At 44.1% G+C, this 14,105-nt stretch overlaps 1 protein-coding gene across 1 annotated transcript; it reads left to right on the plus strand.

The window, feature by feature from the left end:
* The first annotated feature begins 8,479 nt into the window (after positions 1-8,479).
* Positions 8,480-13,884, plus strand: LOC141121754 (uncharacterized). The gene is made up of 7 exons (XM_073611473.1): positions 8,480-8,578; positions 10,754-10,891; positions 11,019-11,153; positions 11,240-11,363; positions 11,480-11,577; positions 11,689-11,830; positions 12,634-13,884. Exons 2-7 carry the CDS (start codon positions 10,796-10,798, stop codon positions 13,875-13,877), a joined length of 1,839 nt encoding a protein of 612 aa, XP_073467574.1. The 5' UTR covers positions 8,480-8,578; positions 10,754-10,795; the 3' UTR covers positions 13,878-13,884.
* Positions 13,885-14,105: the final 221 nt, after the last annotated feature.

The raw sequence follows: 14,105 nt of genomic DNA on the forward strand, positions 1-14,105 counted from the left end.
GACCCAGTAATCAGTAGAGGACAGATGTTTCCAAATGAGGATCTGAAAGGACAGAGCTGGCTTGTAGACCAGAACTGACACCTAGACGCCAATGACATCTTCACATCCTTGTAGATATAGATAGGGATAAAGGAACTGTCACCTCCCTGAGCCACAAAGGGAAGTCCTAGCCGTTTTAGCTACAAGCCCAACAGGAGACAAGGCCTATACACCCAGAAGGCCCTGAATTTTCTACCAACAATTTTTTAGGTCAAAAATCTGAAAAATATATTTTCGCTCATAAAAACTAAAGTAGTTGCCAATAGCCAAACTTTGTGTGTCCTTTTCTATTTTTTGTAATTCTTCTCTTTGTGCGTTTGGCAAGCTGATTATTAACTATTGCTGATTTGCCAGATGGAGATCTGTGTGTATGGTTTCCTAGTAGACCGTTAGCAGACAAATTGCTAGGTTGTGGCAAGCTACCGTAAGTGGGCTGTCTGTGTGGACATTGGGAAGAGTTATTACCACAGAGATTCTAGGTTGTAGCATAGCTGGAGGAATCCTAGAAGTGCGTGCCAATTGCTAGACTACCCCCCGACCCTTACAAATCTCACATACAATCTGGTGCACTGTATCTGTTTGTGTGTGTGGTCAGCCAGCTAGATTTGAGTGGAGTCTCCTTCTAGTGGTGGCCAGTGGTAGCGCAGGATGTGAAAAGTACAACACAGCTTGCCTTACCTGCTCAAAGTAAGCTCCCCCTCATTCCCTCCTACACCAAACAAGGTCCCCACCTCGGTTAGCTGATCACCGCAGGCTTGTGTCCTTGACGGTATGCTGGGCTGTATAGGATTTTTTCTGACCACTACACTATGTACATTGGGCTGTATATGGCATACTCCTGACCACTGCACTCTGTATGCCAGGCTGTATATCCATTTGCGGACCGTATAACTTAGTTATACAGCGGCAGAGTGGCTCTCCTACCTAGTGCCTAGTGCGTGATCTTGTACTGCCAGGAAGGGGGCGCACGCCACCGCCGTGCAACTTCTGCTGTGATAAGACGCAGCAGAGGCTGATCAGTGGGTCCCGGCCAATGGATGTCTGCTGCCACCCGCTGATCGTCAAGGAGAGACACAGGACAAAGCTCTGCACTCTGGGGGAGTGATCAAGGATTTTTCTTTCTTTTTACACTGTGATTGCTTGTTATAGCGATTAACATTGAGACAGCAATCGTTTGAACTGTCATGAATGGCTTTCATTTATGACTCATTGTTTACTATTGTCATGCTGTGATTGGCACACAGCTATCACATAGTACAGGGTGCTGTGACTGGCTCACGTACCATGCGATAGCTGTGGGCCAATCACAGCATCACAAAAGAAAGCAAGCTGTCATGAATGAAAGACATTCATGACAATTTTGTTTACATGTCATCATGTGATCGCTATGATTGGTCATAGAGTTCAGATGATACCTCGGACACTCACAGCACCCTAGGGGGCGCTCCAGCACACATGGGCAGGGCGACGTACAGGTTTGTCTCTGTACCTGCTCAAGCCTTCTGCCAGCAGTAAATTTACAAGTGGTTAATAAAGAGTCAGTTTCTGTTTGGATGATGTTCTCAAGATGGACACTTTATCTGGGTTTCCAATCAGGGCAGACTGAATTTCTAAGTTTGGCATTTGTGAGTTGATGGAATATTGTATTGTTATGTGAGCACTTTGTTACATCTACCATCTGTACATCACTAAGTGGTCCCAATCACATGAGAATAATTGATTAACCACCTCAAATACCGGGCACTTACACCCCCTTCCTGCCCAAGCCAATTTTCAGCTTTCAGCACTGTCGCTGTTTAAATGACAATTGCGCGGTCATGCTACGCTGTACCCAAACAGATTTTTTAAATCATTTCGTTCCCACAAATAGAACTTTCTTTTGGTGGTATTTGATCACCTCTGCGTTTTTTATTTTTTGCTAAACAAAGAAAAGACCTAAAATTTAAAAAAAAAAAAAGTTTTTCTTTTGTTTCTGTTATAAAATTTTGTAAATAAGTAAGTTTTCTTCTTCACTGACGGGCATTGATAAGGCGGCACTGACGGGCACTGATAAAGCAGCACAGATGAGGTGGCACCAATGATGTGGCACTGATGGGCACTGATAGGCAGCACTGATGGGCACTGGTAGGTGGCACTAATATGCAGCACTGATGGGCATTGATATGCGGTACTGATAGGCACTCATGGGTGGTACTGGTAAGCAATGATAGGTGACACTGATGGGCACTGAAAGGCTGCACTGATGGGTACTTATGTGTGGCACTGATAGGTGGCACTGCTGGGCACTGATAGGTGGCATTGATAGGCATCACCGATAGCACTGGCAGGCATTAGGGGTGGGCACTGATTGGCAGCTGCCTGAGCACTGATTTTCATTTCCCTGGTGGTCTAGGATGGCAAACCTGGTGGTCCAGGGTGGTGCCAATCAATCCCTGGTGGTCCTGGTTGGGCATCTGAGGGGGGGCTGTGCTGATAAACAATCAGCACAGACCTCCCCCTGTCAGGAGAGCAGCCCATCAATGGCTCTTCCTGTTTACATCGGGATCAGCCGTGATTGGACATGGCTGATCACGTGGTAAAGAGCCTCCATCAGAGGCTCTTTACCGAGATCGGTGTAGCGGTGTGTCTGACTGCAGACAGGCTCGCAAGAGTCGTGCGATTGCTGTGTGTAGGGGAACCCATTCAGGTGGATGGGCTGTCCTATGTGTGATGAGTAAAAATGCTCCAAAACACCCCCCCAGGATAAACCACCCCCCTCCATCAGTACAGACCCCTCCCCCAGGATAAACCACCCCCCTCCATCAATACAGACCCCTCCCTCAGGACAAACCACCCCCCTCGCTAAAACAAAAAAAGACGCATGTGGGAATGTGAGTTCCCACTATGCAGAGATGTGATAGGGGCTTCACAGCTGAGTGTTTCTGTCCACTCCCTCCTATGTACTTGTATAAAGATGGCCATACACTATACAATCTGATTGTATATTGTGTATTTAGTGAGAAGGGTAATCACTGATTGATTCCATTTCATTTAAAAACGTGCAGCTGGAAATGGGTGGGTAGGTAGGAGGGTAGATGATGCAGGGTGTGTGCTAATGAGGTCAGCTGGTCAACTCCTTCCTGTGTCATGACCTACAGTCTGATCAGGAAGTAAGGCATCACTAATGGAAACGTCTGGATACATGGATGAGGACAAGAAAAGTAAGTTACTGTAGATTTAATGGAAAGCTTTGATATCTTTGCAAAAAAAGTACATGAATGCTCTATTGGTACATAGGGGGGCTGGTATTTAGAAAAAAAAAAGTGTATGAAGGTGAACTTACCCTTTATCCACTTGCCGACCACCCGCCATCATTATACTGTGGCAGGTCATCACGATTCCGCAAACCGGCGTAGCTGTACGTCGGCCCCTTTAAGGGGGCCGCGGGCACAACGAGCCGACGCTCGTGGCTGGCGGTCGCGATCGCGGGCACAAGAGGAAGAACAGGGACGTGTGTGTATAAACACACAAATCATTGTTCTGTAAGCTGAGGAGAGGCAGATCATGAGTTCCTAATAGCTAGGAACCACGATCTGTCCTCTCCTATAGTCAGTCCCATCCCCCTACAGTTAGAACACACTGAGGGAACACAGTTAACCCCTTGATCGCCCCCTACTGTTAACCCCTTCCCTGCCAGTGCCATTTATACAGTAATCAGTGCATTTTTATAGCACTGATCGCTGTATAATTGTCAGTGGTTTCAAAAATGTGTCAAAAGTGTCCGATGTGTCCGGCATAATGTCGCAGTCCCAATAAAAAACGCAGATCGCCGCCATTACTAGTAAAAAAAATAAAATAATAAAAATGCCATAAATCTATCCCCTATTTTGTAGACGCTATAACTTTACACTATAAACCAATCAATATACGCTTATTGCGTCTTTTATTACCAAAAATATGTAGAAGAATACATATCGGCCTAAACTATGGAAAAAATTAGCTTTTTTAAAAAAATAAAAATTGGGGATATTTATTATAGCAAAAAGTACAAAATATTGTGTTTTTTTCAAAATTGTCGCTCTTTTTTTGTTTATAGCGCAAAAAATAAAAACTGCAGAGATAATCAAATACCACCAAAAGAAAGCTCTATTTGGGGGGGGGGAAGGACGTCAATTTTGTTTGGGTACAGCGTTGCACGACCGCGCAATTGGAAAAGGCTCGGAAACACTCAGGAACGGAGTATTTCCGAGTGGCTCCGAGTGTCACCGGCGCCCCCGCACCTTTGGCCAAATGTGGTACTACACACCGCAGAGGCTTGAATCCTGCTCGTTTTGCGAGACAACACTCGCAAACCGAGTCAGGATTTTAAAAAAAACATAATAGCTCTTATTGCGGAACACTCGTTAACCGCGTTGCTCGCAATCCGAGGTGCCACTGTATTTTAGGGAGCAAGTGAACATGTTATCCCCAAAGTTGATGTGTGAAAAGCAGAAAAAAGTGGGAAAGTGTAAGGATTTGAATAACTTTGACTTAGTGTACTCCTGGAGATCCTAGGACACATTTATACTAGATGCAGTAAAGTGAATTTATAAATGCAGTACAGAAACAGAATTCACATGCAAACACAACTTAGTAAAAAAAAAAAAAAAAAAAAAATTGAATAAAAGGAAAAATCATTGCAAAAAAAAAAAACTATAAAAATATGTAGACACAGAGGTTCGGGGACTTTAATTCAGCTTTGTACAATTTACACTCGAACCCCCAAAATCAGACTGCGGTAGAGGAATATGTGTCAACTTCTGGTTTGCCTAGCCTGGCGTCTATTGCACGGCAGGAATTGGAAAAACCAATCACATTGGAGGAAGTTCATGAAGCGGTGAATTCGGCAAAGATGGGGAAGGCCCCGGGCCCAGACGGTTTTACCGCCCAATATTATAAGCTGCTCTTTCCTATTTTAGGACCTTATTTGGTTAAAATGTATAATGGATTGGGAGATTCAGGTTCGTTCCAGATGGAATCCCTGAAAGCGTTAATCACGATCTTACCTAAGGAAGGTAAAGACCCATCACAATGCGGGAGTTATAGACCGATATCCCTTTTAAATGCGGATCTGAAGCTTTTCTCTAAGATCTTGGCGATGCGGCTCCAACAGTATCTACCCTCCCTGGTCCATTTGGACCAGGTAGGGTTTGTCCAGACACGGGAAGCACGAGATAATACGATTAGGACTTTGAATTTAATTCATATAGCTAATACTTCCAAAATCCCATCCTTATTTCTGGGAACAGATGCAGAGAAAGCTTTCGATCGCATTAATTGGCAGTTTATGTTTGCAGTGTTAAGACAAGTAGGGATGGGTAACAATATGATTAGATGGATTTCGAGTATCTATACACAACCATCAGCTCAGGTTAAGGTGAACGGGGTGCTATCTCAGCCTTTTAGTGTCACGAATGGAACAAGGCAGGGATGCCCACTGTCCCCAATATTATTTGTTTTGTCGTTGGAGCCCTTAATGTGTAGGATCCGGTCAAATACAGATATAGGGGGTATATCAATAGGAGGTATGCAGTATAAAGCTTCGGCGTATGCAGATGATATGTTGTTTTCATTGACTAATCCGATTGTATCATTACCTAACCTTCTTCAAGAAATAGAGACATATAGCTCCTTATCAGACTTTAAGATCAACGTATCAAAATCCGAGGCAATGGGAGTTGGGATATCTAGCAACATATTAGGAACACTGAAGGCAAGTTACAAATTTAAATGGTCAGATCAAGCCTTGAAATACCTGGGAACTTTTATCCCAGCAAATCTTTCCCATACATACAATCTTAATTTCCCACCAATATTACATAGAGTGCGAGTCCTCTTGGAAAGGTGGCAGAGAGGGCTCCACTCCTGGTTTGGGAGGTGTAATATTATTAAAATGAATATCCTGCCGAAGTTTTTGTATTTATTCCAAGCATTACCTATCGCTATACCTAAATATTATTTCAAACAGATACATTCCCTTCTTGTCAGATTTATCTGGGCAAATAAACACCCAAGGATTAGCAGAGCCCTGTTGACTATACCCAAACAAAAGGGTGGACTAGCTGTACCAGACATGTACAAATCCTATCAGGCGGCTTTATTAAGCCGCTTGATTGATTGGAGTGGACATGGAGATGGGAAGTTATGGCCGGGCCTGGAGCAGGCTCAGAGCAGTGCTTTACTACAACGAGCCACTTGGTGTTATAAAGACCTTCCGACCATTACGAGGGCACACCCTGTGATAGGACCCACCCTAAAGATAGGCTTTGAGTTTTTTTCTAAGGGTAAACTTTCGGCAATAATCTCACCGTTGTTTCCAATACTGGGGAATCCCCAGTTTGAGCCAGGTCTGAGGAAGGGAAATTTTACGGCATTGATGGAACAGGGGATCTTCCAGGCCTCTCATTTTTTAACAGGGGAAGCATGGCCCACAATATTTTCATTGACAACAGGATCTTTACCATACTGTTTGGATTTTTGGCGTGCGGTACAGCTGAGACATTTTTTGAACACTTTAATCCTGCCAAGTAGTTATGGGCGCACTCTAACAACCTTTGAGGAATATTGTAACGGAAGTTGTGTATTCCACCAAACCCTTTCTAAAACGTACGCGCTGCTGGTAGCACCCTCGGAGGACTTTAGGTTGCCCTTTTTTAGGGGGTGGGAGAGAGATCTGGGTCGAACCTTTACGGAAGAGCAGTGTACTAATATGATACACAATATATTTGAGTCGTCAATCTGCATAAGAATGCAGGAGACAAATTTTAAGATTCTGTCCCGGTGGTACCGCACCCCAGCATTCCTAAACAGATGCTACGGAGGTATCAGATAATTGCTGGCGTTGCGGGGGGGAAGGAGGGGACGCTAGTGCATATTTTTTGGTCCTGCCCCAGAATAGAGAACTTTTGGAAGGAAGTCCAGAGAATTGCTCAAAAATTTAGTGATCAGGAGATTCCGGAGGATCCATCTTTCTTCCTATTACAAGACACTAAAATCCCAGTTAAATAATATAAGAAATCTATTCTATGTCCTCTGCTGAATGCAGCTAGAGCATGTATTCCACTCACTTGGAAGCAGGCACAACCACCAACGGTAGGATTGTGGCTTAAAAGGGTAGAACAATTGAACCTTATGGAAGATTTGGTTTGGACACCCTGGCAAAAAAGAGGGATATATCTGAAAACATGGTCTCCATGGAATCTTTTCATTAATACAGAAGAGGGAAAAAACCTTATAGATGTAAGTTCTAATGACTGAAAACAGAAGATGTGGCCATTGGACTCTTGGCAGGGGAGGGGGATGTGGGGGAGAGGGGGAGGAGGAGGGGATGGGGAGGCAGGAGATGGGCTCTGCCCCTCCCTCCCCTTAGGTTTTATTTATTTATTTTTTAATTATTTTTTTTAATTTATTTTTTTTATGTCTTTGTTGTTGTCTTTTTTTTTTATGACTTTGTTGTTGTCTTTTTTTTTTTTTTTTATGTCTGTTGTTTTTTGTAGTTATACATATAGAAGTAAGAGAGAGTTAGACGCTTAAGGAAAATATAGATAGAACCCCCCAGGATGGATTTGGAGATATATTTTGATTAGGATCTCTGCCTTAATGCGTTTGGGGGATTGACTTTGTTGTAATTAGAGAACATGGTCTTGGCTTTAGAAGAAAATTAATTTATTTGTATATTAGATTAGCATATAGACATGCATAATATGCTATATTTGACGTTGGTAAAGTGTATGCCTTTCTTCCTCTTAAATCAGTAATAAAAATATTAAATATGAAAAAAAAAATATGTAGACACAATGAAAATGCACTGCAAATGCACTGAAAACCCATGTAATGCACTGCTAACACAAAGAATACACTTGAAAATGCACCGCTAACACACAGAACACACTGAATCACATGTACATAGGTCACGAAAAACATGTCTGGCACGCATATGTAAATTGTGATTGCAACACACATGGGAGGTATCGTCATGAATGTCAGGGTGAGATCAATAAGTCAAGGACCATAGTTCATGGTTACCTCTAAACTGATAACCTGTAAAAGCTATTAAAGCATTGCCTAAGAACAATTTTAGGTAACGTAATTTGTCACATTTCAGAGGGGTGTGCAGTTGTAAATCATGACATGTTTGGTATCTATTTACTTTATGCAGAATCATATTTTATATCTTTTATATTGGTCAAGAAACTTCTAGAAACCTTTGGAGGAACCCTGGCTGAGAAAGGCCGGACTAAGCAGTAATATATTTCTATCCCCCTTGGTGGGAGTGGAGATGACCCATCTATATGGATATACAGTACATACACAGCACAAGGCTGTGTTCACACTACGAGATGTTTATCAGGGATGCAGTTCCTCTGAGATCCACAAGGTGGTGATCTCACTTCTATCCTGACAGGAAGTCTCTATGGAAGACAGACAGGAAGCGATGTCAGGTATAAATGGGACGGTTCCTGCAAGAGGTGAGTCGGGAGGAAGTGGATAGAAGACATTGTTGGAAGTGGTAGCAGAGGAGGTAATAAGATCTTATTTTCTATTTACACCCAGTAACCCCCCGTCATGTCCGTCCTCTTCCTCCATAGTCACTGTGATGTCTTTTATCTCCAGCAGATGATGATACACACATATATAGTGTGGAAACCTAGATTAACACCTTCAGGGTCAGAACCTTTCCCCAATTACGGGACTGGAACATTCTCTTCATTTTGGAGATACGTTTTAGTAATATGGTCCTTTAAACAAACAGCACTGACAATAAATAGACAAGACAATGACCATCCTGACCATACATGGCCTACAAAGGCAATTATTACACCACACAGGCAGCCAATGGGCAATTATTACAATTTGCAGCCAACACAATGATGGAGTGCAGGGGTCAGGAGTATGGAGCATAGAGCCCCTTACATTGCTGGTCAGGAGGAAGAAAACATTCCCCAGCCTGCCATGAAGAATATGTTCCATTATTGGTGTCAGAGGTAGGAAAATATTGAAGGTTCTGAGGGAAGTAGAGGAGCTTAGGGGGGGTACTGAGGGCGAAGGACTTTGTAGAACCTGAGGGGGTAGTGGGGTTGAAGGATTGTGAGGGGGTAATGTAGCTGAAGTACTTTGGGCCCTTGATAAGGATGGAGAGCAGCAGGACTCTGAGGCAAAAGAAGGTCGTAGGGCTCAGGAAGAGTCTAAGGTTTGGAAGGGGGACTCTTGGTTATGGTGGTTCCCCCACCTGCATTCACTTTTCAGACCACCTTACAGAACACCTGCTAGAAAAGGAAGGCGACCATCACCTTCTTACCACCTCACTGGTCAAATAAAATTTTCCAAGATTCTAAGTGGAATGAAGAAGGACAGTCCTTCACCCCTTGGTGGGCACTCGTTCTTATGGGAGGTCTGTTTGCACAGCATTGCCTAGCAGGGGACCAGGGGTCAGTGCTCTGCATCTGGGGGAGGCAGTCCAATACCTTCCCATGACAAAGGCTCTGGCAGTGCCAGGTGCTGGAATTCAGAGGTCCTGGAGCCCGCTGCCACTCTTCCTCCTGCTGTCCTCCTCCTACCCACACTGGTCTGCCATTGGAGGGAAGAGAACAGACTCCTCCCCCCACAGCTCTCTACTCCACCAGCACCATCCTCCTGCTATCCAATCCAACCCCTTCTCTTACTGCAGAGAGTAACAGTGACGTTATCAATATTTTTTTATTATTGTTATTCAGGATTTATATAGCCACAACAGTTTGCACAGCGCTTTACCACAAGAGGGCATTAGAGGGCTCTGCTCGTTAGCGCTTACAATCTGAAAGTGAAGCCAAAGGTAATAACTGGGGGTGACATCATTAGTATCAGTCCGCAGGCTGCCAAAGATTTGAGCCCTACAGCTTCTGGTAATTATCCTGATTAGCCGGCAATTCTGGCCAAAAGTCAGCAGTTCCCCTTCCTGGACATCATAATGACCCGACATTGTCCTCACAGCACTGCCTCAGAGCAAACAAGTCACAGGAAGGATCACAGAGAAAAAGGAATTTCTGATCCGGCAACCCAATAGAGTTCTGGGTTCATGAAAATGTAATGAACACTAAACAGTCCAAATGAAATATGTTTCCATGGGGGCAGTAGTGCTTAAAGGATAAGTTCACCTTTCTACAAAAAAATAATAAATGCACATCTTTTTGCAGGTAAAAAAATGTGCATTTATTATTTTTTGTAGTAGGAGCCTGTAAAGCAGATCTCTGATGTCATGCAGGTCTCCTGCACACTGTCACTGTATCGGCTTATCCGTATATCCCATACATCCCGTATATCCCGTACATCCCGTATACATTGCTGACAGGAAGACTCAATGAACTACCACAGCACTCCACAGCATCGTGGTAGTTTATTAAGAACTACAAGCTGACAGCCGGATGTCGGGGCTTGTAGTTCATTTGGACACACAGAGCTGTGTATATAAATGACACGGCCGTATGAGCAGAGACCAACACGGCCACGCTGTTTTCAAACATTATCAGCTAGTACGGGGGGGGGGTTACAGCACTGTGAACATTTTAAATGTCCCCCCACCTAAAATTGGGTGGAGCGTGTAACATGTTCCCAAAGGTGAACTTATCCATTTAAATGTACAGCAACCCTCCTATCCCCCCTCCACATCCACATCCTATTATTGTGTGACCAATACCATCCAAATAATTCTTACTTTCAGTTCCCAAAGTTATCCGTCTACAAGGAGACCTGTATAGATCAAATGACGGCACCAGCGAGGATGGAGGAGGACCGGAGTCACATGACTGAGAAGATACTAAACCTCACCCTGGAGATCATCTACCTGCTGACCGGAGAGGTGAGGAGGATTCTGGGAGGTCACATGACATCACTCTTATCTCTATTAATAAAACACAGACCTGACCGGAGAGGTGAGGAGGATTCTGGGATTCTAACATGATATTCCTATTGGTTTTCCAATACAGAGATTTCCTCTTGTGAAGTCAGGTGATTATATGACCATCACAGCGCCTCCATGTGACTCCCTAAAACCTGAGAGGCACAACATGCAGAAGATTCTAGAAGTCACCAAGAAGATGATGGAGCTGCTGACAGGAGAGGTGAGCGGTGCTGGGAATTCTGGGACATTATCCAGTAACAGACAAGGGATGTGTCTGGATGGTGACTGTATCATTGTGTGTGTCAGGTTCCTATAAGGTGTCAGGATGTCACTGTCTATTTCTCCATGGAGGAGTGGGAGTATTTAGAAGGACACAAGGATCTCTATAAGGACATCATGATGAAGAATCAGCCGCCCCTCACATCACCGGGTAAGAGGAGACTTTATTGTAAAGGAGAGAGCAGTACGGAGGGTCCACCTAGATCCCCCATCATCTGATAAACACATAGAAACAATGTATTCAGTCAGTGTGTGTGTTTCCTACAGATGGATCCAGTAATGGGAACCCACCAGAGAGATGTCCCCGTCCTCTGTATTCCTGGGATTCCACACAGGAAGATTACACCGTCCCTCACTGTTACAAGGTTGGTGGAAGGGGACATCTAGAACATGGACTCGTAGATTCTTTTTGATGATGTCACAATATTAAAGCTTATGTCATACAGATGTTATTTTTGATCCTTTTCTTGGTTTAGGGTGAAGATCTGATAGATATAAAAGTTGAGATTAAAGCAGAAGAAGAAGAGACGTATGTGAGGGATGATCAGCAGTCTATGGAGGAGGATGGAATAACGAGGACATCTGTAGAGGAGGAAACTCCTACAGAGATCAGCACAGGTTGGTCATTAACACTAAATACATTCCTCCACCCATACTGCTCACTGATTGGTCCAGAGTAGGGCAAGGACTGGGTGATATCGGCCTGTAATACCCTGGTCACTTTTCTGAGTTGTGTTCCCCGTCCTGTATTCCTGTATTTCTCTTGGATAATCTTCCTTCTCTGTGCTGCAGACACAATTTATGTATCTAGACTGGATTTATGGAGTTTCTGGGGTTCAACTGGCAGCAAAATGTTGATTTTCACCATAGACATTGCTCAATCTAGGCATCTGATCCATGTGCTTTGAATCTTCTACCTCATGCCCGTGTCTAGCAAGACCTCTAACAGAACAATTCTCCCGGGGTCACTTCCTCTGTTGTTTGCCGACAGTGCTGGGTGGTATGAAATGTCTGTATACTTGTTGATAATAATGTGATAATATGTTGATACATTTGGAACCTTTAACAGAAAGTGATAATGAGGGAGGAGTCAATAACCCAATGATGGTGGTCTTCAGGATCAGTCCAGTCTTCATCTTGGTTACTCCCCCCCCCCCCCCAACATCCTCACTCTCTGACTTCTGGTGGGGCTTAGCCCTGTTACTATTGATGATTATTATTGGTGAGGTTGTTTCCTCGCTCTCTGACTAAGGTCCTTGAATAAAGAAATTAACTGTTAGATCAGAGGACCCATTTACTAGTTACCTTGAGGGTGGAATTGTAAGATCCTCAGAGACAAAGCTGCCTGATGTGGGCGGAGTCCTGGTTTAGGGGAACCAATCTGCTCATGTCTAGTAATAATCCTTTTATTTCTATTTTAGTAGATGGACGGGAGATGAGGAAAACCTCAGAGGATTGTCTCACTTTGCCTCCAGACTGTAAAGTAGAAGATGAGGACATCACACAGTATAGTCCAGGAGAAAACCCGACTACCTCAAATGTCCATCCGGCACCACACAGTGTAGATGGACCATCGTATTCCTCTTATCCTGAGGAACCTCAGACTGTGAGGGATGGTGCCGTCCTTCCAACAGATAGGAGGTTTCCCTGTACTGAGTGCGGGAAGTGTTTCCGTTCTAAATTCCATCTTAATAGGCATAAAAAATCTCATACAGGCGAGAAGCCATATTCATGTCCTGAGTGCGGGAAATGTTTTTCATTGAAGTCAGATCTTTACAGACATCAGAGATCTCACACGGGGGAAAAGCCGTATTCCTGTCCTGAATGCGGAAAATGTTTTTCACAGAAGTCCAATCTTTACAACCATCAGAGATCTCACTCGGGGGAGAAGTCCCTTTCCTGTTCTGAGTGCGGGAAATGTTTTTCACTGAAGTCTAATCTTAATAGACATGAGAGATTGCACACAGGTGACAAGCCATATTTCTGTATTGAGTGCGGGAAGTGTTTTATACGAAATTCAGTACTTGTTGAACATCAGAGAACTCACACGGGGGAAAAGCCGTATTTCTGTCCTGAGTGCGGGAAATGTTTTTCACAGAAGTCCCATCTCTACAGGCATCAGAAATTGCACACAAGGGAGAAGCCGCTTTCCTTTTCTGAGTGCGGGAAATGTTTTGCACAAAAATCAGATCTTGTTACACATCAGAGATGTCACATGGGGAAAAAGCCGCATTCCTGTCCTGAGTGCGGGAAAAGTTTTTCACAGAAGTCCCATCTTTACAGGCATCAGAAATTGCACACGGGGGAGAAGCCACTTTCCTGTTCTGAGTGTGGGAAATGTTTTGCACAAAAATCAGATCTTGTTACACATCAGAGATGTCACACAGGGGAGAGGCCATATTCCTGTCCTGAGTGCGGGAAATGTTTTTCACGGAAGTCCAATCTTCAAAGACACGAGAGATTGCACACTGGTGCTAAGCCATATTTCTGTATTGAGTGTGGGAAATGTTTTATACGAAAATCAGTACTCGTTGAACATCAGAGGTCTCACACGGGGGAAAAGCCAAATTCCTGTCCTGAGTGCGGGAAATGTTTTTCACAGAAGTCCCATCTTTACAGACATCAGAGATCTCACACAGGGAAAAAGACACTTTCCTTGTCCTGAGTGAGGGAATTGTTCCTCACTGAAGTCCTGTCTTCCTGTACATCAGGGATTCCACACAACCCTTGAGGTGTATTAGTGCCTTGAGTGCGGGAAAGGAGGGAGCCCCCACAGTCCAAGGGGTGTCCTGAACAGGAGCAGGAGAGGACAGTGGGGAACACTGCCGGGCAAGTTTTCAGGAGGGATCCTCCACCAGATGTCGGTGAGTGACAGACAGTCAGGAGAGCTGGG

The sequence above is a fragment of the Aquarana catesbeiana genome, unplaced genomic scaffold, assembly GCF_042186555.1.
Source record: "Aquarana catesbeiana isolate 2022-GZ unplaced genomic scaffold, ASM4218655v1 unanchor229, whole genome shotgun sequence".
Taxonomy (NCBI): Eukaryota; Metazoa; Chordata; class Amphibia; order Anura; family Ranidae; genus Aquarana; species Aquarana catesbeiana.

What these genes read in the sequence shown, in the direction of transcription:
- LOC141121754 (XM_073611473.1), top strand. Translation starts at nt 10,796, where the DNA reads ATGACGGCACCAGCGAGGATGGAGGAGGACCGGAGTCACATGACTGAG. An exon ending in TGGAGCTGCTGACAGGAGAG is followed by an intron (nt 11,154 to 11,239) that starts GTGAGCGGTGCT and finishes TGTGTGTGTCAG; the next exon opens with GTTCCTATAAGGTGTCAGGA. An exon ending in TCCTACAGAGATCAGCACAG is followed by an intron (nt 11,831 to 12,633) that starts GTTGGTCATTAA and finishes TTTCTATTTTAG; the next exon opens with TAGATGGACGGGAGATGAGG.